The sequence below is a fragment of the Hydra vulgaris genome, chromosome 11 (assembly GCF_038396675.1).
Source record: "Hydra vulgaris chromosome 11, alternate assembly HydraT2T_AEP".
NCBI lineage: Eukaryota > Metazoa > Cnidaria > Hydrozoa > Anthoathecata > Hydridae > Hydra > Hydra vulgaris.
This window is the reverse complement of record NC_088930.1, coordinates 22,662,313-22,689,052: the sequence shown is the minus strand read 5'-3', so window position 1 is coordinate 22,689,052 and position 26,740 is coordinate 22,662,313. Positions and strand designations below refer to the sequence as shown.

The 26,740-nt window shown below is 26.5% G+C and overlaps 1 protein-coding gene across 1 annotated transcript in view; it reads right to left on the bottom strand.

Annotated features, from left to right (window-relative positions):
- LOC100208929 (WD repeat-containing protein 75) overlaps nt 1-26,740 on the bottom strand; it is a 42,664-nt gene that overhangs the window by 4,453 nt on the left and 11,471 nt on the right. Inside the window, exons 4-18 of the mRNA XM_065810484.1 lie at nt 26,168-26,264; nt 18,698-19,060; nt 18,415-18,570; nt 9,825-9,887; nt 9,523-9,641; nt 8,361-8,468; nt 8,218-8,288; nt 6,002-6,153; nt 5,753-5,865; nt 4,900-4,973; nt 3,203-3,396; nt 2,206-2,369; nt 1,860-1,904; nt 1,600-1,663; nt 1,070-1,137 (exon numbers count right to left, since the gene is read on the bottom strand). Coding sequence (XP_065666556.1) covers nt 1,070-1,137; nt 1,600-1,663; nt 1,860-1,904; nt 2,206-2,369; nt 3,203-3,396; nt 4,900-4,973; nt 5,753-5,865; nt 6,002-6,153; nt 8,218-8,288; nt 8,361-8,468; nt 9,523-9,641; nt 9,825-9,887; nt 18,415-18,570; nt 18,698-19,060; nt 26,168-26,264 — 1,851 coding nt within the window. The remainder of the gene's footprint in view (nt 1-1,069; nt 1,138-1,599; nt 1,664-1,859; nt 1,905-2,205; nt 2,370-3,202; nt 3,397-4,899; nt 4,974-5,752; nt 5,866-6,001; nt 6,154-8,217; nt 8,289-8,360; nt 8,469-9,522; nt 9,642-9,824; nt 9,888-18,414; nt 18,571-18,697; nt 19,061-26,167; nt 26,265-26,740) is intronic.

The following is a 26,740-nucleotide window of genomic DNA, read 5'->3' as shown; positions in this document are numbered from 1 at the left end:
TTAAATAAACTGAATTTGTTTTGACGCAGGATACTTTTAAAGTAACTAATGCGCTTTAAAAAGAAATAACTTATGCATGATTAATATGATAAGTTAGCATTACACTATCAGGGAATCAGTGGCCTATATAAATATATATGTAGGGGTGTACCGGATTGGAGATTTTGAATTCTGCCAAAACAAGATTTATATTTATGTAGGTTTTTACCTTCAATATTGAAAGTGAAAGCCTGTACCTCAGCATCATGGCTACATAATATATATATTTTTAACCTATAAAAAATATATATATATACATATATATGAAATATTTACTGTATTAGGCATGCTGTACTTTTTAGCTATTTAAAAGTTAAGAAACATTAAAAATGAGACTATTGTCAAAGGCAGGTAATATTTTTGATGAAAAAGGAGTTTGTTGCCCAAAATTGGATAGCAACTCTTTTTGCACCACAATACTCCTAAACTTTTAAAAATCTTTACATAAGTGATTACTGAAATTAGGCAAAGCTACAGATATGCAATAATTTTACTTTATCGCTTGTTGTGCTTTTGTGTGGAGACTTGCTCAAAGTGGTGACTTTTAATATAAACATAAAGAATATTTATTAGTTTTAGTGCATACATCGACTATCTTATAGCCTACTTCTACAAGGAAGCGCTGCAACATTGACTGAGGATTTGGCATAGGGCAGCAATCTTTTTCCTTTTATTAATTCAATTAAAATTTCTAATGTTAAAAAACTCTGCACTAACGAGAGCGCAACAAGCGAAAAAATAAAACTTTTTTAGATCACTAAACTGTAGCTTTACCTAAAATTATATTGTGTTTGTTAAGAATTTTGTATTTTTTACCTAGGTTTACCCATAGTTCTTCATTACCCTGTAGGACAATGATTTTTTTGATTTAATTTACACAGTCTGTGTCACTTGTCCGGCCTGAAATATTATAATTCTAGCTGGAACCAGAATGACCTAAAAGTCACAAATTCTGGCCAGAACGGAATTCTGGTACATCCCTATATATATTAGATAAAACACTTACATTTTAATTAAGATTATGTCATACCTTTTGTATAATCATTGAAGCTGTGTTACCAGTAGGAATGGATGCACCATTGCTATCATTCACATTTTCTAAACAAATAAAAATAAATGACAACTACGCAAAAATGTTTAACAAAATAGAAAAACTTTTTAATCTGTAGTTTTTTTCATTCTTGAATATATGCAACACTTATATTTTTTTTTCATTAATGTCTTAAATATATGCAACACTTATATTTTTAATTAGAAATAGAGGGATAAAAATAAAAATACTCAAAATATGTGATACACAATGACATTAACAAAATAATATAAGTTTTAAATAATACCGTAATGCAAATTAAACTGTAAAAATTAAAATGGTGATAAAAAAAGATAACATAACAGTAAAAACAAAAATTTAGTAAAATTTAAATTTATTTTTATTTAACTTTATGGTTTAACTGATTTTTGTATTAAAATACTGTTCTTCTTCATATTCTATACTAATATATCTTCTACTTATTATATTACTGTATTTATAATTTTTAAATAATTTTGACAAATACACACGTTTTTGTGCAGCTCCAAAAATTTCTGTAAAAGCTGAATTTTCAATTGGAATATTAGATTCTTTCTAAAATATACAAATTTAAAACATTGATAAAAATAATTATTTTAATAGTGGTTTTTTTATATAAGTTTCATGATGTATGTATGCATGCATGCATGCATGTATGTATCAACACATGTCACCCCTATTATTTTTAAAAACTTTAAGAAAATATTAAAACCAATAAATCAAAGAAGAAAAAAAAAAGACTTTTATTTACATTATTTGTTTTGATTTCATCTGCTTCGACTATTTTCATGATACTCTAAAAAAAAATTGTTACTAAAAATTGTTACTAAAAACTTTACGATAAATATAGCAAAATATTTTTAGTGATTTAAAACTTTAATATTCTAATAAATTTAATTTCTAAACATAATTATAAATAAAAATAAATTTATAAATAATAAGTACAAATAATCAATAAAAAAAATATAATAATAAATAAAAACATAATTATAAATAAAAATATAAATACTTATATCTTTAATTATAATTATATTTAGAATTATGGATAACTAAATGGATAATTAAAACTGTAACTCATTAATTAAAAACAATTATACGTTGTCTTTGAGATAGTATAAGACTCCAATTTTAGTCCAAATAGTATTTCCAACAGTGTGTTCCAAACGTGGGGTGAAAATCGCAGACTTAAGAGATAAAAAGTCTTGTTGTATATTACATATGAGTCCTGCAGGTGTTGGTACACAAGGATCAAACAGATACACTTAAATGTAAATAAAACATTTTTTTAACAATGAGAAAAAGTGTAATTTTTGGATTTTACATACAGTAATCATTTTTTCACAGTTTATACATAATCACATTGGCGAAACTTTTTTCTTAACTCATTTTAACTTCTCATTTTCTCTGAGTAAACTTAAATATATTCTTTTTTAAAGATTTCTAGTAATGCTGTATATATTTATATTTGGATAAAAATGAAATAGTTGCATTAAAAGACTATACTGAGTTACCCCAAAGGAAGTAAAGTGGAAACTGAAAAATGAGATATAATATACAATAAATAAAGATATGTTGAATAGGACTTCAAAAAATACTAGATATTTCAGAGAAGAGTGTGTTAAAAGTCACAATACCTTAATAGTGCGCATTCATTAAAAAAAATCAAATCAACTCAGCCCTAGAAAAATTGCAAACACGTTAAAAGCAGCAGGTAAAAAAGCATAATGCAAATAAGCTTCATTGCTAGAGAAAGTTAAAATAAGCTATAACTTCATTGCTAGAGAAGTTTTTAACTGCTCAAATTTTGTTACAAATGATAATTATTTAACAAAACCTAGAAAGTATAATTTTTTTTTTTAAATGTATACTTTTTATTTTGAAAATTAAAAATGCAATGCCTTAACTGAGCTATTTATTATTAATGCTGAATATTATTTATGACAACCATGAATAAAAATATCTAACAAATTAAAAAAAAATACATATTCCTTATTAATGACTTATTATTGTCAGAATATATTAATTAATAATAACTATTAATATAAGCAGATAAATTTCACATAATTCAATAAAAAGAAAACACTAAATACTAACAATGCATTTTATTATTTCTTTTAAACCAAATAAATGCAGCAAAATATTTAGAAGATGGATCTGATGTTATTAACTTTACTTCACACTGCATTTTCCAAGCAATTTCCAATGTAGAAACATTCCAAGATACAATAGTGTTGTCAGAGCATCCAATAAGATATTTATTAGATTCCTTGTGACAAAACATAAGGGATCTAAAGAAAATTAAAAAAATATATATTAAGCATTTATTTATATTTTAAGAAATTGATGTATAAAGTATTAAAGTAAAAAAATTTTTTTTATGAAAACTTCATAAATTGGAAAAAATACAGGAAAGATGTTATTGTTAATTATCAGAAATAAAAGTACAATATTAGTTTCAAAAGATTCAATACAACCTTTCTAATGGCAAATATATAATAATATAAATAAAATTATGAAAAGTTTAAGAAAACTCTCTAGTATATTTTAATACACTGTTCATACTAGAGAATATTTGATGGAACATTCCATGGAACATGGAACATGAACAAAAATTCTCTCGTGTGAACACAACTTGAACGAAAATTATATGAACACACGAGGAATTTTTAATAAACAACTTTTGGTGTCATGGTGGGAAACAAACTTATCTAATCAGCTTCAGTTGATCTGGCAAAAAAAAAGCAAACTCAAAGAAGCTAAGCCAAAGTTTGTAAAGACTTTGTCGATGATGTTGTTGGTAACTAATTACAGCATCTATATTTCTTTATTAAACAAAATAAATCAATACTTAATACAACTCTTCTGACTTTTTAGCTTGTCTTTATCAGATACTGGAAGTGCACTTAAAGAATATGCAACACCAATCAAAATAAAATTTAACATTCCATTGAAAGCTAAGGTATCGTTCAATTTCACTAATTGCCAAAAGCTTTTTCTCGCAGAGCCTTAGTTTAAGTAAAAATTAAAAATTGCTCATTAAATTGAATGAAAATTGCTGCGTAAAAGAAATTTAGATCTCCAACTTTTTTTTAAAAAAAATTTTGAATTGCATAATTTATGAACGATCCATAATTAGATTTAAATAATGAAAGATGTTACAAGAATGTCAAGAGTATTTCTGTCTTTTTTGGTTATTTAATATTTAGAGACATTTTTTTAAAAAGTTTACATACGCTTTTTTTTTTTCTCCTACTAATAACAAATATTACTTATACAATTTTTTCCAAGTGCAATATCTAAACTGTGGAGAGTTGGAAAAAAAACCTGTTTTTTTAAAAAAAAAGCCTAATTCATTTTTTAATTAGTTTAATGTTGGCATACCTTGGACTTGTTAATTATTATACTTCTAACCACTTTATAAACCTTAAGATTTTTTTTACACAATCACAAAACTTCTTCTTCTTTTACCTAACTAAGCTTTGACTTGGCTAGCTTTAACTTGAATTAATGGCCAACTATATGTACTAGATTTTTGGGGCACATAGGTCTATTCATAAAACCAAGATCTATTATAAAAAAAACAAAAAAACAACAACAAACAAAAACTTTTTCTATTGGTCAACCCTGAGCATTATGGGCATTTAATTTGAACAGAATAATGTTCTGCCAAATGTCGCTAGGGTAAACATGGTATAAGTGTAAATAAATAATATAATGAAAATTATGAAAAATTTAAGAAAACACTCTAGTAATCTAAGAGTTAAAACAAAAATGTTAAAAAGTGTAAATACTTGATAGGATCTAATTCACAATTCCAACTAATTGTGCTTTCCAATGAAAGGTTGTCAGGGTCCCATATTGTTATCTAAATAGAGCACATGATATCCCACTATTAAAAATGTTAATTATATGCTCAATTACACTTTATATTATTGTATTATTTTACATTCTTTGTTGTTTAAATTTAAATAATTTATGTAAATTTTATATAATTTTTATACAAACTTTAGAATACCTTTTCAAGATATAATTTAAAGACAGTAAAACCTTTAATAAAACTTATACCTTATTATTATTATATTTATTATTATATCTATACCCAATAGAAATGAAATAAAAATATACACAAATATATATATATATAATTAGAAAAAAAACAACATTTTTTCCATTCCTATAAACTATTTTTTTCAAATGTTTTTTTTTTTTTTACATAATAGATCACTTCACTGATTAAATTAATTCTAACATCAGCCAGTTTGAAGTTCATAAAATAAAAAAAAGATTCAAATGGTCAAAATATTTTGCAATACTTCATAAATTATCAACAAGATTCCTATAAATTAAAAAAAGCTAAACTCAATAAAACATAAAACACACTTTAAAGTGTGATTTTCATTATCTATGTGACTACCCTACCGAAAAGAATTAAAACATAAATAACTATTTTTGTCAACTTGAGCCAGAGGAATTGAAAAAAGCTGTATATCTTTTTATTTAATTATAATATTATTATGATTTCAAATTATTTATTTAATTAGTTTATTTAGTTTTAATTTATTTAAATTATAATTTATGGTTTAAATAAATTATTTTCTTTTCTTAATATTTTTATTCTCTATTCAGTTAAATTTATATATTTACTTCAGAAAAAAGTGCAGCTAACAATGATCCATCATCAGAAAAACAAGCTTGGTGACAGCTTTGTTTACCATAAGTTCCTATAGAGTGTAGCTCCCATGCTTGTATCTGCTTGCCTAAACATTTTTATATATTATTTACAACATTATTACTTGAAACTTTATAATTTTTATTTTTAGAAAAAAAAATTACTAAACATTTATCAATTTTTTGTGGAAATTTTTTAAAACAAACTATTTAAAAAAAAAGAACCTTGACTATTCTTTCCTTCAGCTAATTGCCAAGATTTGATGTTTCCATCTTTACTCGAAGTAATGGCATAGTAGTTAGATTTATGTGGACGAAATAGTAATACACACACATCATCGGAATGAACAGGCTCAACAACAGAATTTAAATAAAATCTAAAAAAGTAAAATCCAAAGTGACATTATAAATTTGCATTTTTAACAAAAACTTATATTTTTTATATTTCTAGTCTTTTTATTTAAAAACTTTCTGAATAAATTATATAAAATTTTTTTCTGATACCCATTTAGATTGTGTCTTAACACTTGTTTATAGACTATAAATTTTTTGAAATTCTTTTTGAATTTATTTTTCGTTTGTTGTATGTTAACTCCATTACCAAATTTTAGTTATTTAAAAAGAAAAAAATTACAAAAAACAAGTTTTTTGAAATGGCATACCTCCTATCTATTAGAGTTTGTTAGGAATTTCCAAAACATTCCAAATTAGGCTTTAAATAACAGTAATGGTGCCATCACAAAAGATAAAGCAGTTATTTCATAGAAAAAATCTAGTTTTTCTTTAAGGGCCGAAAAAAATGTAAAAATTTAATTATTTTTCTTCAAAAAAGTCTGTTGGCTAGTCACTGAAATTAAACGCTAATGGGTTGGAATTGTCAATTTATCTTTAGATACTATATTTAGTTACTAAAAAGTACTTAATTAAAAAAAAATTCATAAATTTAATATTAATACAAACTGTTTTTGTTCAAGAAAGGGAAAAAAATACCTGAATGATGAACGGGCTTTGGATTTTAAATTGGAATTTAAAACTGCTCAGCACTAATATTAGCACTGATATACTAGGTACTATGAAAGACTTTTACCATAACTACTATTTTAATAAAGAACCGTATTGGTACCGAAGTACCGAGTACCATGACAACACTACCCTTAAACATTTACAGGTCCCTAATAATAATACATAAAAAGTGTTTAAATACGCGATTTTCCAATTTGTGTACTATTACTCTCTAAATATGCACTTTAAATTTTCAGAAAAAGAAAAAAAAACAAAGTATAATGAAAAAACTGATAGCTGCTTTGATCTTAACTCTTAGTCAATGTAGAGGCAATCCCTTGGATGCTCTACCTATATAGTCGGTCTATATATGTTTGTACTGAATGTATGTGTGTATGTGTGTGTGTGTGTATATATATATATATATATATATATATATATATATATATATATATATATATATATATATGTATATATATATATATATATATATATATATATATATATATATATATATATATACACAATATATATATATATATATATATATATATATATATATATATATAACATCTAGGTATAATATTTAACTACTGAAGGAACAATTCTACTTGCAAATTATAGCAATTATTCATCAAATCTATAATCATAAAAAAGTCTTGAAAACTTGGAGAACGATAAAGAACCAACAAAAAGGTGATAAAGTGAAGAGGTGCAAAGTGGAAGCAAATAAAAGAATAATCAGAGGTTTCGAACCTAATATTTATCAAATTAGTGAGTTGATAGCTAAGTATATTCCTGACTCAAGCATGCAACTATTGTAGTCTTTGCAAATCAAAGTATTTTATCCATTAATACTGAAATCTGAAGAAGAAATAGATAAATTTAAATTAGTCTCACAAAATGCAAGCGAGTCTTTCAAATTTTGTAAGATGTATGATTTGACTGATAAAGTTACTTTAAAGATCACAATTATTTGTGAAAGTTGTATTGAAACAGTAAGGTGGTGGGGATGGTTTTTTATGAATAATATTTTGGGTTACTTTAGGCATAATTTAAGTTTAAAGAGAATTTGACTCATTCATAGACAGACAAAGGCAACTTGACTCATTCATAAATAGAATTAGTATATAACATAGAACTAATGCGGTAGTGGTGTAGTGGTAAAGCGCTCGCTTCATAAGCGAGAGGATCCGAGTTTGAACCCCACCACGTCCCCGGTAGTACCGCGCTCAACTTGTTTCTCCGCGCAGTGGCCTTGTTCGTCAAGGTTTGTGTTTCGGAGCTATAGAGTTGAGAGAGGGTTATAACCACTATTAAGTAGCCTCCTCATCTGTAGTGGCCTTCTCGGCCTTGAGGAGGTGAATAACAAAAAAAAAAACCAAAAAAAAAAAAAAAAAAAAAAAAACTCAAAAGCATACATTAAATGAAAAGCATACTTATTATTGTAGTATTTCCATAACTTTAATGTTCTTTCAGTAGGTAAAAGTACATCCTTTCGAATTACTATCTAACCAAAAGTAAAAAAAAAATATACTTCAAATTTACTTAAAAATGTAAATAATCTTTTAAAAAAACTTACAGTTGCTAACCATGAACTGTCTTGTGAGAATGCTATTCGTTCAATGCGACTAGGGTATATATGACGATCCTCAACAGATGTTATCAGGTTTTCACCAACAACATCTAGCTAGAAAATAAATTAATTTAAATAGAAGAAAAGAAGCTAAAAAAAAAAAAACAAAAAAAAATAACAAAACAAAAAAACATTTAATAGCATTAAACTTTTTAAATCTGGCATCAAAATCAATCAAAAGTTTATAAAACACAAATAAGCTTAACAAAAAACAAATAAGTTAATAAAAACATTAATAAGTAAAAAAACAAACAAAAAAACAGCGGTATCAAAAAAAACTCAAAATAAAATTTAAACAACTCAAAGATAAAAAATAAAAATTTAAACAACTCAAGATAAAATGAGTTGCTTAAATTCAGTGGGTATTCTTGTTTTATCTAAGGTCAAATATAAAGAACTATATTTTCTATTTTTAATCTTATCAAAACAAAACAAAGTTAATAGGACAAAGTCCACTTTCACGATCAGATTATAGAAACACACTAAATTTAAAACTTGAGAAAAAGATAAATTATCAAAACACAGCATTCCATTTTTGATGACTTATTTTGTTATTTGTAAGAAACATTTATTATGCCTAATTCCTGGTTGTTTTAATGAAAAGTCCACATAATATATCAACTTTCTTCTTGCTAAAATGTTTTACATAATGGCCCTGTTTGTTCAAAGGGCTTTGATGAAAAAGTTTTTAATACTACCAATCTGCATTATTTAATCTTATGATTTTCTTCAAAATTATTATTTAAAAAAATAAGTTTAATTCTCATAGTTCCATAATTATGTGGAACATCGGTTTTTAAATGTTTATTTACTTATTTAATTGATGTTGAGATTTAAAAGTAAAAGCTATTTTCTTTACAATCGAATGCACTTTCAGGTGTCAACTTGTTTTAAACTAAAATCAGGAGCAAGTGTTTTTATATTGATTAAATAATCTCTCTGTTGTTACCTTGGGAAAGTAACACCAAAGAGATTACCTTCCCAAGATTGACAAGCTTTTTCTACCCTTATCTTTATTTTATAAATTAAATACCCTAAACTATTTACCTACCTCATCAAATAACAGTTTAAAAAAAAAAAGGTAACCTAAAAATGAGTTAATACTTACATTAATTTTAACCATATCTTGTTGTGGGTTATAAAACTGAATAACTCCATCAGGTTTTCCATTCATAACAAGACAACCTGTTTTAGAGTCATAAGATATTCCGGCAGGAAAATCATTAGCTACAAAAAATATCAAAATTTTTAAAGAACTTTATAAATGTATTTTATATATATATATATATATATATATATATATATATATATATATATATATATATATATATATATATATATATATATATATATATATATATATTAGTAATAATAATAACAATATTATTAATAATAATAACAAAAGTTTACCAATAGAGAATCCTTTTATAGCTTTTGTTAACTTGGTATCGTGAACTGATAAGAGTTTAATAACTAAATTAAAAAAAAATTATTTTAATATAGTCTGTAAATTACACAACTCAAAAAGTAGTCTTTTTGGTGTGCAATTTTATTTCAATCTCTTTAAAATATTTTTCAAAAAGTGCTTTTATATCTTATAGAACACATTAAGAGGGTGGCAGAATATATTTTTCAAAAAAGTTTTTTTTTGAAACTCAAATATATATATATATATATATATATATATATATATATATATATATATATATATATATATATATATATATATATATATATATATATATATATATATACACACACACACATATACATATATATATTGCATTAGAAAAATTCTTTTATTAAAAGAGAAATTAAAAAGTGTCACTTTCTTTTTCCAGACAAGGGTTTAAAATTTAGCAGTATTTAGAAATATGTAAAAACTTTATGTCATTGTATACTTTGTAATTTCAAATGTAAAGTCAAATATGATGCACATGCGTAGTGCAAATCCAAACAATATATATATATTAGTTGAAAGAGCAATGTTTTTTGCACATTTTAAATTATAAATTTTAATTTTTTAATAACAGTGTATATATATAATTCTTTTTTAGAAAATGCCCATAGAAAAAATACATTTTAGACATTGCATGTTGTACGAATTTCGGCAGGGTAAAAATGCAACAAAAGCAACAGAAGCGATTTGTTCTGTTTAAGGTGTGGATGCTCTAAATGTTCGCCTTTGCCAGAAGTGGTTTGCTAAGTTTCGCAGCGGAGATTTTGATCTTGAGGACAAAGAACGTTCAGGAAGGCCACAGAAACTGGAAACAGACAATTTAGAGGAATTGCTCGAAGAAGACCCACGGCAATCGACTTGAGAATTAGCAGAACAACTTGGAGTTGATCATTTGACTGTTTTAAGACGATTACACAACATAGGAAAGGTTCAAAAGGTCGGAAAATGGGTCCCACATGACTTGACTAAAAACAACAAAATGCAATGTTTGAGCACCTGTATTTCTCATATGGCTAAGTACAAAAAAAAGGACTTTTTGTGGAAAATTGTAATGGGTGATGAAAGGAGGGTTTATTATGACAATCCTTTCAACAAAAAACAGTGGTTGAGTCCTAGTCAATCAGCATCTGCCTCACCTAAACCCAATATTCATCGAAAAAAGGTAATGCTTAGCGTATGATGGGATATGGAAGGTATAATACTATGAACTGCTGAAACTGAAGCAAACTATTAATGCTGTACGCTACTTGCAACAATTGAGACAATTGAATGAAAAAATCTTAGAAAAGAGGTCCGGACCGGGTCATGGAAACCGTAAAGTCATATTGCTGTACAACAATGCTCGGCCCTATGTTGCTATGAGAACCAAGGAAACTATTTTAGAACTAGGCTGTGAAGTCTTGCCGCATCCTGCGTATTCACCAGACATGGCACCATCAGATTACTATTTGTTCTGTTCAATGGAACATTTTTTACGGGATAAATCATTCAAAGAAAATCAAGATTTACAAAATCAGCTAGATGCCTATTTCGAAGCAAAGCCCCAGTCTTTCTACAGAAATGGATTTCGCCAGTTGGTCACAAAATGGCAAAAGGTCATAGATAGCCAAGGAAATTATTTTGATGACGAATGACTTCTTAATTTTAACTATATTTAATAAATAGTACCGAAAAAAAAACGAATTTTCTTTTGCACCAACCTAATATATTGCGAATATTTAAAATAAAAGTTATTTTTGCATCTTTTAAATTATTAATACAAATTAAATATTTCATAATTTTACAGGGCTCGAATTCAAGATCACGATTTGCGATATCTGGAAAATTTTCTGATTTTAAATTTTTAGCTTTTTAAAAACCATAAATTCTGTTTTGATTACTAAGCTGAATAGCTATTATTCAATAAAAAGTATTTATTCTTGAATTATGATATAAAATCTTATTGTAAAACCATATTATTACTTTTACTTTTATTATTATTAAATATTATGATTTAAACGTTAATATTTAATTCATTTTATAAATCATCAGATAAAACTCGAAAAAAAAAGCACGATAAAGTACGATGTAATTATTAAAAAACAGCTGCTAATCACAACATTATAAAGGAAATTAGCAGTGATCAAATATTTTAAATTAAAGAAATCGTGAAATAAGATATAAAATACTTTTATAACTTAAATCCTATTCAATATTTTCTTATAAACTAAATGCTCATAACTCTTTTGCAGATATGTATATAAAATTAAAGACAGAGGAATTTAAAAATATATAAAAACTAATTTAAACTTTTTATAGTTATTTTAAAACAAAACAATAAATCTCTCATGACTTTTCAAAATTTCTTTTTTATTGTTATTTTTATTATCAATTAATTAATTTCTAATTTAAAGCATTTAGATTATTTCTATATTAATATTTCATACAATGTGCAAATAGATTTAGCATAATTTATTATTGGTTGATTATTGAATTACCGCGCAAATTTTTTGGACCTTTAGTAATAAATATTTTTTTCTTATAACATATTTTTTATATTTATAATCCTTAAATTACCTGATGTTTAAAAAAACAATAATTAAAAATCTTTAAGTTTTGACTGTTATTATTTTTGCAGTAGTAAATTTTTTGTTTTGTTTTTTCATTAATTTTTGCAATATGATAAATTGACTTTTTCATTAAAACAGTGTTCATGGTTTTTAATAAATTGAGAATTTAATGACCAGAAATATTTCCAGATATTGCAATTCACAATCACTTAATTCAAGCCTTGATTTAGTTTTATAATTTGTATGTTTCATCATGCCTTTTTAGATAGCTTTTAAAACAGCAAAACAATATTGTTGATGATCAAATGGTAGTTGACAAAAATGTAATGACACAATGAATGTTGCTGATGACAAAATAGACTGATAAAAAAAAAAAAAAAAAAAAAGGTCAATTAATAATAACAATCTTTTTGTAATTCAAAGTGAGAAGTGTTTTTCAAATGTTAGTTTACTGAACTTTGAAACTTGGAATAAAAAACAAAATACACTAAATACATCAAACAATTAAAATAAAATAGATATTTGATTATACATATGTTAGGAATCACTGTCTAAGAAATTAAAGCAACATAAAGCATGATCAACTCAATAACATATTTGTAAATCAGCTGCTAACTTCTTTGCAAAGGCTGAATTCGGTAGTTTGAATAATCACCTTAATCAACAATTGCATCTTCCACATCACCACCATCTTCCACATCACCACCGCCACTTTATTTAAGAAAGAGAAAATAATGATTTGTTGGTTTCCACATACTCATTTGGCTTTAGCTTTATTCTCAGCAACTTGTAAAGTTGTTCAAGATTTTCTTTTAATTTTCTTTCTCAGCCATTTACAATTTTTTTTCTTTTTTTTTTCAAAATATCCAAACTCTTTTTTTTTTTTTGCAATGCACATCCAAAACTTTTTTTTTTTAATTTTCAAACCTTTTTAATGGCAGAATGGACTTCAAACAGATGATGGGAAAAATTTATGTTTGAGGATATATTTTTTGTTTATGTAAGAAATTCAGTCTACAATAGATTTTGTTCCAAATCAAGAGTTGTATTTTTCTAAAAAAATGTGTTTTAATAAGAATTGTTGACAGAACATGTGAGTCATAACATTTTTATTAACATAATACTCCCTCTGTTCAGAACTACTGTTCTGATTTGCATTCAACGTAAAGAATTATTAAAAATAAACTGTTGTTAATTTTTTTTTCATATAGTTTTTTTTTTTTAAACATTTTGAACAGTATTTCAGAATGGAGGGAGTATATATTAGAAATTATTAGTGCACTAAAAAAATTTGCAAGTTGAACTACAGGGCATCATAATTTGAACTGAAAAACAAAATGTCAAACTTTTAGAGTTCTATTTACCGATTATACTACTCTAATCACTGAATTTACCTTTACCCATTCAAAACATTCTTCTCTTTATCATGCGATTAGAGAAAAACTAAAAAGAATGATAGCTGCTTATATTGGAGTTTATTGTAGGCCAGATAAAGTAGAAACTTTAGAATCTATTGTACATACAGCAGAATTTTGAACTCTATTGTACCTTAAAAAGTACCTTAAAAAGATCTGAAGATCAGAAACGACTAGTTGTTTTTGATCTTCTGTCACATCGATATTTTTCACTGGCTCGTAACAATATCATTTTACTTTTTAAAATTGCTTTGTAAAGAGCTTTTAAATAGAAGTTACCATGATAAAATGATGCATTATCTGTTTTTGGCATTAAAATTTTTTTTTAACTTTGGCCAAAATAACATTAGCAAGACAGAGTGCAGGAAAAGGCTTTGTTCACATATATACACAACTGTGAAATAGTCTTTCATGGAAGAAAAAATCAACATGGAATCATTTATTTTTCTTCAAACTGTTAGTTTTGGTCTCAACAGAATTTTGCTAGCAAAATGTTTTGACAAAAATCTTTCAGCTAAAATCCAGTTTCCTTATCAAGTAGTTCAAAAGCCATTGCCTTTGTAACTTTGATGCTTTGAGCAGGTTTTAACATCTTCAGTAGCCACATTTAAATCATATAGAAAATATTCATCAAATTTCTATAACCAATTCACAAACCTGGTTTAATTCTAAAACGAAGACAGCACAGTCAACAAGCTGTTTATCACCAGCAGCTATAGTAAGACAACTTAAATTTTAATCAATATCTGTAAGGGAAAACAAAGTAGAGTTACTCTGTAAAGTAAAACTATCAATACATTTGGAAAAAATCATACCAAATCCATTAAAAACAGATTTGATATAACTTGTTTTGTTTCTTTAAGTCTTCTATTTACTTATACTTTATCTCAAATAACTGCTTTATCTGGAACATAAACGACTTCAGCAAGAAAGCTAAATATCATTGATTTTGGATCTTGTTCTAACATGCTAATATTAATTTCTGTAGAAATACTTTTTAGGTTGCTGAAGCAAACTGTAGCTCCAAGTGGAGTGGTAAATTCTTTTACCAACTATAAACTTATGCCCAAGGTATTGACATTTTTTGAATATATAATACCTAAAGTAAAAGAATAGTATGCACCAAACAAGTTGTACCATTAAGCTTAGAAAATCTTTACCATATGCCCTTCCTATACCCATTAAAAAAATGTCTGAAAACAAATTTTTTTACTCTCTGTAACAATATCAAGGTTTTTAAGTAGTCATTGCTCAGTATATACACAAGTGCATAGGTAATTTTTTAATTCAAAATATTGCTATACAAGGCTTTTATAAGATAATAGAAACATGTAGACTTTCTACAACATAAGGATTTTTTATTTAAGGTAATAGAAGTAGCAAGAAAACTAAATATTTACTTTTTATGACAAACCTAAAAGCATTGCTTTCATGGGTATTTATTTTAACAAGATGCATTAGAAGCAAAAATTAAATTTTGAAAAACCAAAAAAAAAAGAGAAAACTACGTGAAGGTTTGATGGCTTTAGACCATAATTTTTAAACAACCAAGAGGATAACTATGTTAATACTTCACTTTAACTGTTGAAATTTATTTGAAAAGTTACAAAGCAACATTTCTTTTATATTCATGCTGTTAAATTTGCTCTTAAAAGTCGTAACTGCACTTCTAGCAGAAATGTTTTTGCAAAATAAACCACATTTCAGGATTCAATATCTCTGGAATTAAAAAAAAAAAAGAATTTAAAGTATTTAAATTTTTTAAAATTTTTTATACCAGTTTTATTGTTTTCAAATAAACATTCGAAAATGAAGACAATTTGAATAAATCACTTCTAGACTTTACTGGATTTCACAGATAATGCTTTTAAATAACAATGTACTAAATTATTTTTAAATAAAGCATTTTAAACTAATGCAAGACACTTCTTTAAGTTTTAGTTTGCTTTTAATGTAATGTTTTTTTATTTATAAATTATACTTTTTCTTTAATTTGGTCACACGGCTCTAGTACCTACAAAAGTGTAATAAACTATAAATTACATACTTTATGGATTATTAAAAAGTAGTAAAAAATCATACTACACAAGAGTGTTGTCACGGTACTGAAATTTCAGTATTTGGTACCAATACTTATCAAAATACTCGGTACCAAATTCAGTACCTAAATGAAGGAAAAATTACACTGGCCACAAACCAAATAATGTACAACGTCATGAGTTTGCATTTTTAGCAAAAACTTGTAATTTTTGTATTTCTAGCCTATTTTCCTTTCTGAAGTATAAAAAAATATTTTCTGTCATTTGTTTTGCTTTTAAATCAAAACAAGCAACAGAAAATATTTTTTTATACTTCAGAAGGTTATTAGTAAAACAGACTGGAAATATAAAAAATGCATGATTTATAGACTATAAATTTTTAAAATTCTTTTCAAATTATTTTAATTTATTCCTTTGTTGTATGTAAATTGCTATACCAAATTTTTATTATTTTACAAAAAAAAAAAAAAAAAAAAATTACAAAAAACAATTTTTTGGAAATGACTTACCTCCTACGCATCAGAGACCGCTAGGAAATCCCAAACCATTCCAAATTAGGCTTTAAATGACGATTACGTTGCCATCAAAAAAAATATTAAGCCATTTTTTCATTAAAAAATAATTCTAATTTTAGAGCTAAAAAATTTTAAAATTGCATTTTCTTTTCAAAAAAAGAATAAAACTTTGATAACTATAAACACTTTTTAACTGATGTGTTTTTATTTAATGGGGTTCAAATTCAAAAACTTTTTTGTTCCAAATTCTTATAGAATCCTATAACACTTTTTGACTAGGTTAGTTGCTGAAAACAAATGCCTATGAGTTGGAATTGTCAATTTATCTTTAGATACTATATTTAATTAATAAAAAAAAATTCATAAAATTAATACTTGTACAAGTTGTTTATGTTCGAAAAAGGGAAAAAGTGGGTCAATCAACTCAACTGTTAATCATCCTTCTTTTATACACTATTCCATCATTTTTTTTATGCTATTACTCTTTACTTATTGAAGGTAATTCTAAAAAATTACGGCCTTTATAAATAGCGCTATTTTACTATTAAAATTGCTCGGTACTAATGTTAGTAACGATAAACTCTATACTTTGAAGGATTTTTACCGTAACTACCTTTTTAATAAAGAACCGTGTTGGTACCAAAGTACTAAGTACTGGGACAACACTACTACATGACTTATTTTAATAATAACAACATAAAAAACATAAAAGAAATCATTAATATTAAAAACATCATCACATAAAAAACCTACTCAGCTAATCTGAATGAAAATATCAACACAGACCATGGCACTGTTTCAAATATATTTATTAATTTTATTACTTCTAATCAATGAAAACATACCATCAAAGTGTGTTTATAGTGACTTTCTTAATTTCCCTTTGTGTGAGTGAAGTTAATCTAATCTTATGAATAACGTTTTTAAAAATGATAAAAGTTATGCACCTAACAGCATATCTACATTTTTTCTTGAACTTACTTCTCAAATAATATTCAAACCTTTTTGCATTATGATAAACAATTCTATTAAAAGTGGCATACTACATGAAGTTTTCAAAATAGCTAGAGTAATTCCAATTTATAAAAAAAGACACCTTACTAGTCTTTCTTAACCTATTTTAACCTTTTTGACCTATTTCCCTTATTTCCAACTAAGATAATGTTTTGAAAAGAAATAACAGGCTATACTAAAAAAATATGTATAACAGGCTATACTAAAAAAATTTAAATGCCTATTCTAACATCAATATGGATTTTAAAATAATTATTTCAGAACCCTTGCACTTATTAAAATCACTGAGAAGATTAGAAGAGTTTGTAGATTTGCAAACATTTGAAACTGCAGGTCACCCCATCATAGTTTAATTCATGCCTCATAAAAATTTATCCTTAGGTCCTATTAAATATCTTGGTATTAAAGTTGATTTTTACCTTTCTTTTTATAAGAAGACCATCTAAACAACTTAGCAATAAACTCAGCAGATCTGATAAAATGTTTGCTATAATGTAAACGTAGAAACTGCTAAATATATGGCATGCTATTTTTGGGTCCCATCTAAATTATGCAAGTCAAGTATAAGAACAACCCCATAAACAAACCTTTTTAAGGTTTTCTGATCTCCAAAATAAAACCTTAAAATCAATATTTCTTCAGTATAATTACTTATAGTCTAGTGTGCTATACCATATCTCCAATATATTATAAAATTATTAATTAAAATAACAATAATTAAAATATAATAAAATTAAATATATTAAATAATTAATTAATAATTAAATATATAAATAATTAAATGTATTAAAATTATTAATTAAAATATAAAATAATTAAAATCCAATATATTATAAAATTAAGCATCCTTGTGATATTCCTTAACTGCAAATTTATCTGGAACTACCATCACAAAACTTTATTCAAAACTTGATTCCCTTTATATACTTTTTTCTTGAATGTTACATCTTATTTTGAAATATATTTGATTTGATTTAACATCATTTTTTATATATAATATTAAATTTACCATTACTATCGATAGCAAAACCAAGATGTTGTGAATCATTAGATTGAAATAGGTGCAGTATTGATCCACCAACTCGAGGTAAATAGTTTTTTTTATGGTTTTCAAGCTGCCATATAACTAACACACCTTCATTTCCTCCAGATACTATATAAAAACCTAGAAAAAAATAAATATTGTACATAATATTATTATTATTTTCCATATAAATTCATTGCAAAACCAAATATTGGATAAACTTATTATTATTCAAAAATAAAATCAGTATAAAATAAAAAGGACAAACCATCATTCATAAAAAGCACATCATTGACATAATTATTATGCCAGTGGAGTTTAGAGCAAATCGGTTCTTTCTGCTCTCCACATATATCATTCCATAAGATTAATCTTCCATCTTCATCTCCAGTCACAATTACGTCTGATGAGGGATGTATAGCCACACATGTTAAACTAACAGCATCATATTTATACTGGACAATACTTTGTTTATTGCAGTTGTATATTTTCAAATATTTTCTGTATATTATTGCTATAAAACTCTCACATTTACTAACTGCAAACTTTTTATAACCTTTGCTAATAACAGATACATGCAACATTTCTTGAGTTAACACATTGTATCGAAATAAAACAGTTTTATTTTTTTCTAAAAAAAACATAATTTTTATTGTGTTTTGATTACATTTTATTATAAGCTTTAATATATATATATATATATATATATATATATATATATATATATATATATATATATATATATATATATATATATTAGATATTATATATATATATATATATATATATATATATATATATATATATATATATATATATATATATATATATATATATATTAGATATTATATATATATATATTATATATATATATAATATATATATAATATAATATTTAATATATATATATATATATATATATATATTAGATATTATATATATATATATATTATATATATATATATATATATATATATAATTTATATATATAATATATATATATATATATATTAGGGCTGTTCATGTGAACACAGGAAAAAAAAATTTTTCTCGGATTTGAATGCATAGTTGTTTATTTTGTGCCATTTGACGTAGTAATTGACTGTGGAAAAAATCTTTCCAATCAGATAATGTTTAGGGGGTGCTCAATGACCATAAAGTTTTACGAAAAACGTCAAAAACGTGCAAAAAGTTCCAAAGTTCCAAAAATTTCTAGAACCTGGTTAGTTAGATTTTTTCCACTGAAATATTGTCTGATTGCGTGCTATATAGATTAATTAAAGTGCAGCAGATTAACTGTCATCAGGGCACCAGACTAAAAAATGTCTGCTAGTGTTTAAAACAACTGTGTTTATATCATTTTGTTAAAATTTGTATTCATAATTTTAATACTATTATTTAACTCAATTTAGAATTTGTTCAAACAGAATAAAAAGGTTTACAAGTATAAATATTTTTATTTGGAATTTCAGTTTGACAACAAATGTATTAATATTTTGATAGTACCTAACCTTAGTAACCTATTACAGAAAACTAGCATGGTAGTCTGGTAGTGTATTGTTTGTTATTAAGTGCAGATAATAATAATTTCTAATTTGAAAATATTTATTTAATTTCTTTAGTAATAATTATTATAATATATTGCTGCAGCTGCATAAACCAACAACTGAATGATAAGTTTGTATAATATGGTATTGAGTTTTGATTTTCTCATAATATTTCAGTTATCATTGAAATGGCAGCATCATCTCGTGTTGCTATCTCTACACGACTTCAAACCAAAATCTTTTTAATTGGACAACCAGAGCCAAATCTTCCAGATAAAGTTCTTCCCTTAACATCTGATGTTTTAAAAACATTTTTTTATCATCTTAATTCAACCAAAAAGTCAGTGCCTGAAAGTCTTAAAACAACTGTTGATGAACTGATTATTATTTGGAATAAAGCCCGTATTCCGACAGCATTTCATCCGAATGTAGTCTTAAAGTTGAAAACTTTAGTCCAGGAATTTAAATTAATAAAAAAAAAAAAATCCAGATTGTCAGATTCTCAGAAATCGAGAGAGAAATCATTTACAGACACCATTGGCCTACTTTTTGACATTGCCCACAAGGATGCTGAAACCATGATCAGAATTGAAGAAGATAAAGAATTTTTATTGGATCAGAGATGTCAGAGAAAAATGGTGATGTTTGGAGAGGACAAAGAACTTTCAAAATTAGAAGAAAGAAATGAAGCAAGGAAACAAGCAGAGAGAGAACGAAAGCTAAAAGAAGAGCAAAGACAATCTGGTGCGAGTGCAATAGTTCCTGTTATTGAACCTTTACATGACGAAAGTTATAGTGATGACAACGATAACGATGCTGTTGATAATGACAAAATGGTTGATAGAGATTTTGAGATAGAAATCCCTGTTTATTACAGACAACAAGTCAGTAAAGCAAGTTCTTCAGGGTCAGCTGAATCAAGTTTAGCAAGTACTCCAAAACGACAATGTATCTTAGATACAATTCTTGACTCGCCTGATGTTTCATCAACATTAGACAGAATTAATCTATCTGACACAAAATTTACTATACTACCAGCAGCAATTGCAAGGGCTGGTGGACAGAACCTCGATGATGGATCATTGTCACGTTCTACAGTCCGTAGAAAACGAACCTATCATCGATCAAATATTGAAGCCACTGTTCGAACTGAATTCTGCGATTTGGACAAACCACCATTAATCGTCCACTGGGATGGCAAACTGATGATAGATCGTACAAATTCTGCAGCCCCTAAAGCAAATGTTGACCGGCTATCTGTAGGTGTGACAGGTCACAATGTTGACAAAATACTTGGAATAGCAAAACTATCAGCTGGAACATGAGAAGCCCAAGCAAAAGCAGTTATTCATCTGCTTAATTTCTGGGACATAATTGGTGATGTTATTGGAATGAGTTTTGATACTACAGCCTCTAACACTGGCTCCAAAAATGGTGCATGTGTAGTTCTAGAGAAACATATAGGTAGAAATTTGTTATATTTCGCTTGCAGACACCATGTTCATGAGATCATAGTAGCAGGAGTGTTTGGATCACTATTTGGACCATCATCTGGTCCCAACATACCTCTTTTCCAGAGATTTCAGCAATATTGGCCCAAAGTTAATCAAGGAAATTTTAAACCTCTGGATGACATTCGAATGAAAATACCCCTGGTGCAAGAACTACAAAATGAAGTGATTGCATTCCTCAAAGAAAACCTGCATGTTAAAATGCCAAGGGATGACTACAAAGAAATCATGGATCTCTGTCTGTTAATACTTGGAAAACTGGTGCTTATCACATGGCTCGCTGGTGAATCCCTGGTGCTTATCACATGGCTCGCTGGATGGCCAAGGTTATTTATTGTTTTAAGATTTATTTATTTCGTGAAGAGTTCAAGTTGACCACAAAAGAGGAAAAAAATCTCTGTGAATTTTGCTTATTTGCTAGTCTGGTTTATGTAAAATCTTGGATATCATGCACAAATGCCAGCGATGCTCCAGTTAATGACTTGTTTCTGTTTCAGCAACTTAAGCAGTTTGCAGTTGTGAATAAAACGATTTCCGAAGCAGCAGTCAAGAACTTTCAAAACCATTTGTGGTACCTTTCACCAGAATTGGTCCCACTAGCTTTGTTTTCAAACAAACTTCAAACGGAAGAGAAGCGAAAAATGATTTCCAACATGAAATTTCACGGTGAGAACTGGTCTGAAAGGTTGATCAAATTAAAGAACATTGAAAGTCTAGAGAAAAAATCTCTGGACATGCAGGTGACATCAGTTTCAGCAAGTGCGTTGCGGTCAATGAAGGTTGATATTGATTTTCTGTTCAACAACGATCCAGCTACCTGGAATGATTCCCCAGAATACCAAGAAGGAAAAAATTTAGTATATTCATTGGAAGTAGTAAATGATGCTGCCGAACGATCTGTGGCTTTAATGTCGATGTTTAATGAATCGATTACAAGGAATGAATCTGAAATGCAGAGGTTAATTCAGGTGGTTGAGGATCACAGAAAGCGAGTGCCAGATGCCAGAAAGTGTACTCTGAAGAGTTATAGTCCTCGCTAGCATTAACATTGCACGAACTATAACATTACGATAATTAAATGTTAATTGCTCATATGTTTTTTTGTTTATAATTCGTATTTTAATCAATGACAAAGAGTCAAAAATCCTAGTGTTTTATTTTGGAAAAATTCTGATATAACAAAAACCGCAGAACTTTGTCGTATTGCAGTATTTTATTTCATTAATTTCTCTGCTAATAAACCAGTCTAAAGTGGATGTGGATTGTAATTTGTATTCATAATTTAATATTTAGAGATAATTAAAACTGATCAAATCTGAAAAATCTAATTAACCGGGTTTTAGAAATTTGTGGAACTTTGTTACTTTTTCCATGTTTTTCACATTTTTTGTAAAACTTTATGGTCATTGAGCACCCCCTAAACATTATCTGATTGGAAAGATTTTTTGCACAGTTAATTACTATGTCAAATGGCACAAAATAAACAACTATGCAATCAAATCTGAAAAAAAAATTTTTTTTGGACAGCCCTAATATATATATATATATATATATTATTATTATTATTATAATAAATAGTTATTAGCTGTCTGGGTTTTACTAACAACATATGTTATTTAAAAGCTTTTATGTGCTTACTTGAGGTTTTTTGTTTGATGTTTATAAAGTTAAAAAACAAAATTATTTTAAAAAAATTTTTTGGTTTTAACATGTTAATTGATTGGTTTATTTAGTTGTGCATTTGTAGTTGCAAATAATATTAAAATTTTAATTTTATTTAATATTAAATTGCATTTAATATTAAAAAAAATAAAAGAAAATAAACATTCCCGTATAGTAATAATAAAAAAGCTGTTAAATAACATTTAACTCGTTTTGCGGTAAATAATATTATTGTAGTAATTTAAAAAAATTAATGTCTTTAAAAAAATAAAAAAATAAAGATAACTTTATGACACCAAATATCACGTTAATTTAATGCATTAAGCATTTTTTATTTAAAACAAGGTCTGTTGTGTGATTTGCATATTGGTTGATTTAGTTGTGTAATTGGTTGATTTAGTTGTGTGATAGGTTGATTTAGTTGTTTGATTGTTGTAGTTGTGTAATTGGTTGTAATATAGTAAACCCAAATATTAGTCGAATTTTTTTTCCAGATATATTTCAACCTGAGACTTAATAGAAGCAGAACTATATGCTGATTTTGAAAACAATATTGATTTTTATAAAAACTGAAGTTGTAAAAAATATAACAAATTTTATGTAAAAAACCTCAGCAACAAATTATATTGTTAGCAACAAAATTAGCAATAAGAAACTTATGTACAATTTCTTCTTTTTTTTAATAAAAATTTCCTTTTAACAAAATTATTATTTTTAAAACTATTATTTTATTCTGCTTCCTGAGTTTCAGGTTAACACAAATTTAAAGAAATTTCACTTATATTAGAACCTGTCAAAAAAGTTGGGTTCTAGAGGAGCCTCAAGAACTTACCTATAAAAAAAAAAAAATTCTTATTAGTAAAAATACAACGATTTGTAATTCAGGAAAATCTTATTTCAAAAAATTTTCAAATTGCTCTATGTTAATAAGCAAAAGTCCTGGGGTCAATTAACTATAGGACTAGTAAAAGTCCTCTTGCCATCAAACAACCAAGAACAAAACTCGACATTGCTAAAATCTCAGCCAAAACCTTAATTTTTTAAATTGATTAATTATTAGATTATCAGGGTGGTCAGACAATTTTCTTTTTGATTTTAAGTCTCTAATAAGCAAAAAATATATACATTTAGTCACTGAATCCATCAAAATTCCTCTGACTTTTTCATGACTATTGCAAAATTTAATAAATTCCCTGACTTGATAACATAGTTTAGAAATTCCCTGACTTTTCCAGGTTGCTTGCTGCCCTGATTATATAAATAGACAACATTTAAGAGAAAAGATACTCTTTCATTATAAAATCAGATTATAATAGATTTTGGGGTTTCTAAAAATTAAAATTAGTCAAAAATTAATTTACTTAACACCAGTTAAATTTTATTAAAACACTTAATGATGATGACATACTATAATTCTATTTGTATATAAACTCAATAGATCATCTACAAAAAATTAGATGTCACAAATATTGTGACTATTCGATATTTGGCCTATTAGGCTACTTTTTCCACTATTCGGTATTTGGCAGAATATTGCAAACTATTTGGCCGAACACAGAATACCAGATTGTAATGAAAAAAAAAGCACTGCCACCGGTAAATAATAAGAAAAACTTAATTTCTATTAGGATAGTGTTTTGCATTTTCTGACCACAACTTGTAGAGGTTTTCTGTCTTATTTATGCAAACAGTTTCATGTAAAAACTAATTTTATTTGCAATTTGAATTTTCTTTTCCACATCTTTATGAGTGCATATTTTCTTTATAGACTGGTTTGATCATTTTTATTTCTTTTTCTTACTAAGTGGAGATACATCACCAGCTACACTACTAGACACCAGTGATGGTTCACCGTGTCAATCAGTCTTTCACTGAGAAGAATTAACTTTCCACTGAATTAATTTTTCTCAGAGAATTTAATTTTGTATTGTTTTGCTTGCTGTGTTTTAACTAATCTCTTGAAATTTGATTTGGAATGTGCATTAATAAAAAAGAGTCCACTGAATAAGTGCAAACTGGTGTAAGTACAAACGGCATAAGCGCAAACTGGCATAATCGTGAACTTGCATAAGTGCAAACTAGCATAAGTGTGAAACAGTTGCAAAAACTGGCATGAGTGCCAACTGACATAATTGTTAACTGTCATAGGTGCATAGCTTAAATTAGCTGATGTGTGAACTGGCATAAGTATGCCAAAAGAATTTGAAACATTGGCATAAGATTCACACTCATGCAAGTTTGCAACTGCTTCACACTTATGACAATTTGCACATATACCACTTTTTTCAGCTGCTTTGCACTTATGCCAGCCTGCACTTATGCCAATTCACACTTATGCCAATGTTTGCAAACACTTTTGGTGCATTTATGTTAATTTGCAATAATGCCTGTTTGCGTTTATGCCAGTTTTTGTGACTGCTTCATACTTATGCCAGTTTGCACTTACAAAATTCGGACTTATTCAGCCTCCTGATAAAAAAGACAACCATATAACTCATATTACCATTAAAGTTAAACCATGTTTTAAGTTCAGATCATAGTGAAAATATCATTTTTAATAAGTTTGGAGTTCTTTGTGCTCTATCTATGGCAACTTCTAAAATTACCTCAGAAATGCAAGATATACCTGACCTGATTAAATTTGTAATCTTTTTGAATAGTTTGAAGAGTATGACTTTTACACATAATTATAGTTAAAACAGTTCGATATATAAAAACTAAGTATAATAACAAAACAACTAAGTGTCAATGAATATTCGGTGCTTTAACTGAGTGCCTAGGCAAATATTCGGTATTCCCTAAAATCACCATTGATGACATCTCTAAAAAATTTTTTAGGATATTACTGCAATAGATTTCAACCATATGATGATACTATTTGACCCAACCCTAACACAACTCCAGAGTTAGTACTCTTATTTTTACTTACCTACACTTTAAATATGGTTTCATCAATATTATTTAATAACCTAAATTATCAATAAAATAGATTCATAAAAAGTACAAATAAATTCTTACTTATTTCTTTTTTAACGGTTGAAACAAAATAAATCGTCACTCCACTTTTTGCTGTTGGCATGTATACATCGAAGATTTTACAGGGAAGGATGAACTTCTAAAGTTTAAATAAATTAATAACTTAATTAAGCTTATAATTTCCATAAAGAAGAAATCTAACAAGTAACATCACACACAGAAGAGATTTTAGTATTTTATTACTTTAGCAAAAGTAGCATGCAACTTGTTGACATATAAAAAATATACATTTGATTAAGAACAAATAAAAGCATAACCAAATTTGAGGTTTGCCAATTTTATTGACATTAATTTAAAATTAAATGTTATTTATTTTTACTTATATTTATTATTATTTGTATTTATTTATACTTGTCTTTGTGAGAAAACATTTAATAACTTTGAATTATGAGTACGATATTATTTTAATGAGTATGATATTATTTTAAATATTTTAAAATAGAACAAGTATTTAAAAAACATTTTATTTAAGAACGCAAAATATTCATAAAAATATCTTATTTTATGTATAAAAATTGATCAATAATTTAAAAATTAAAAAGCAGCAAAAAATTT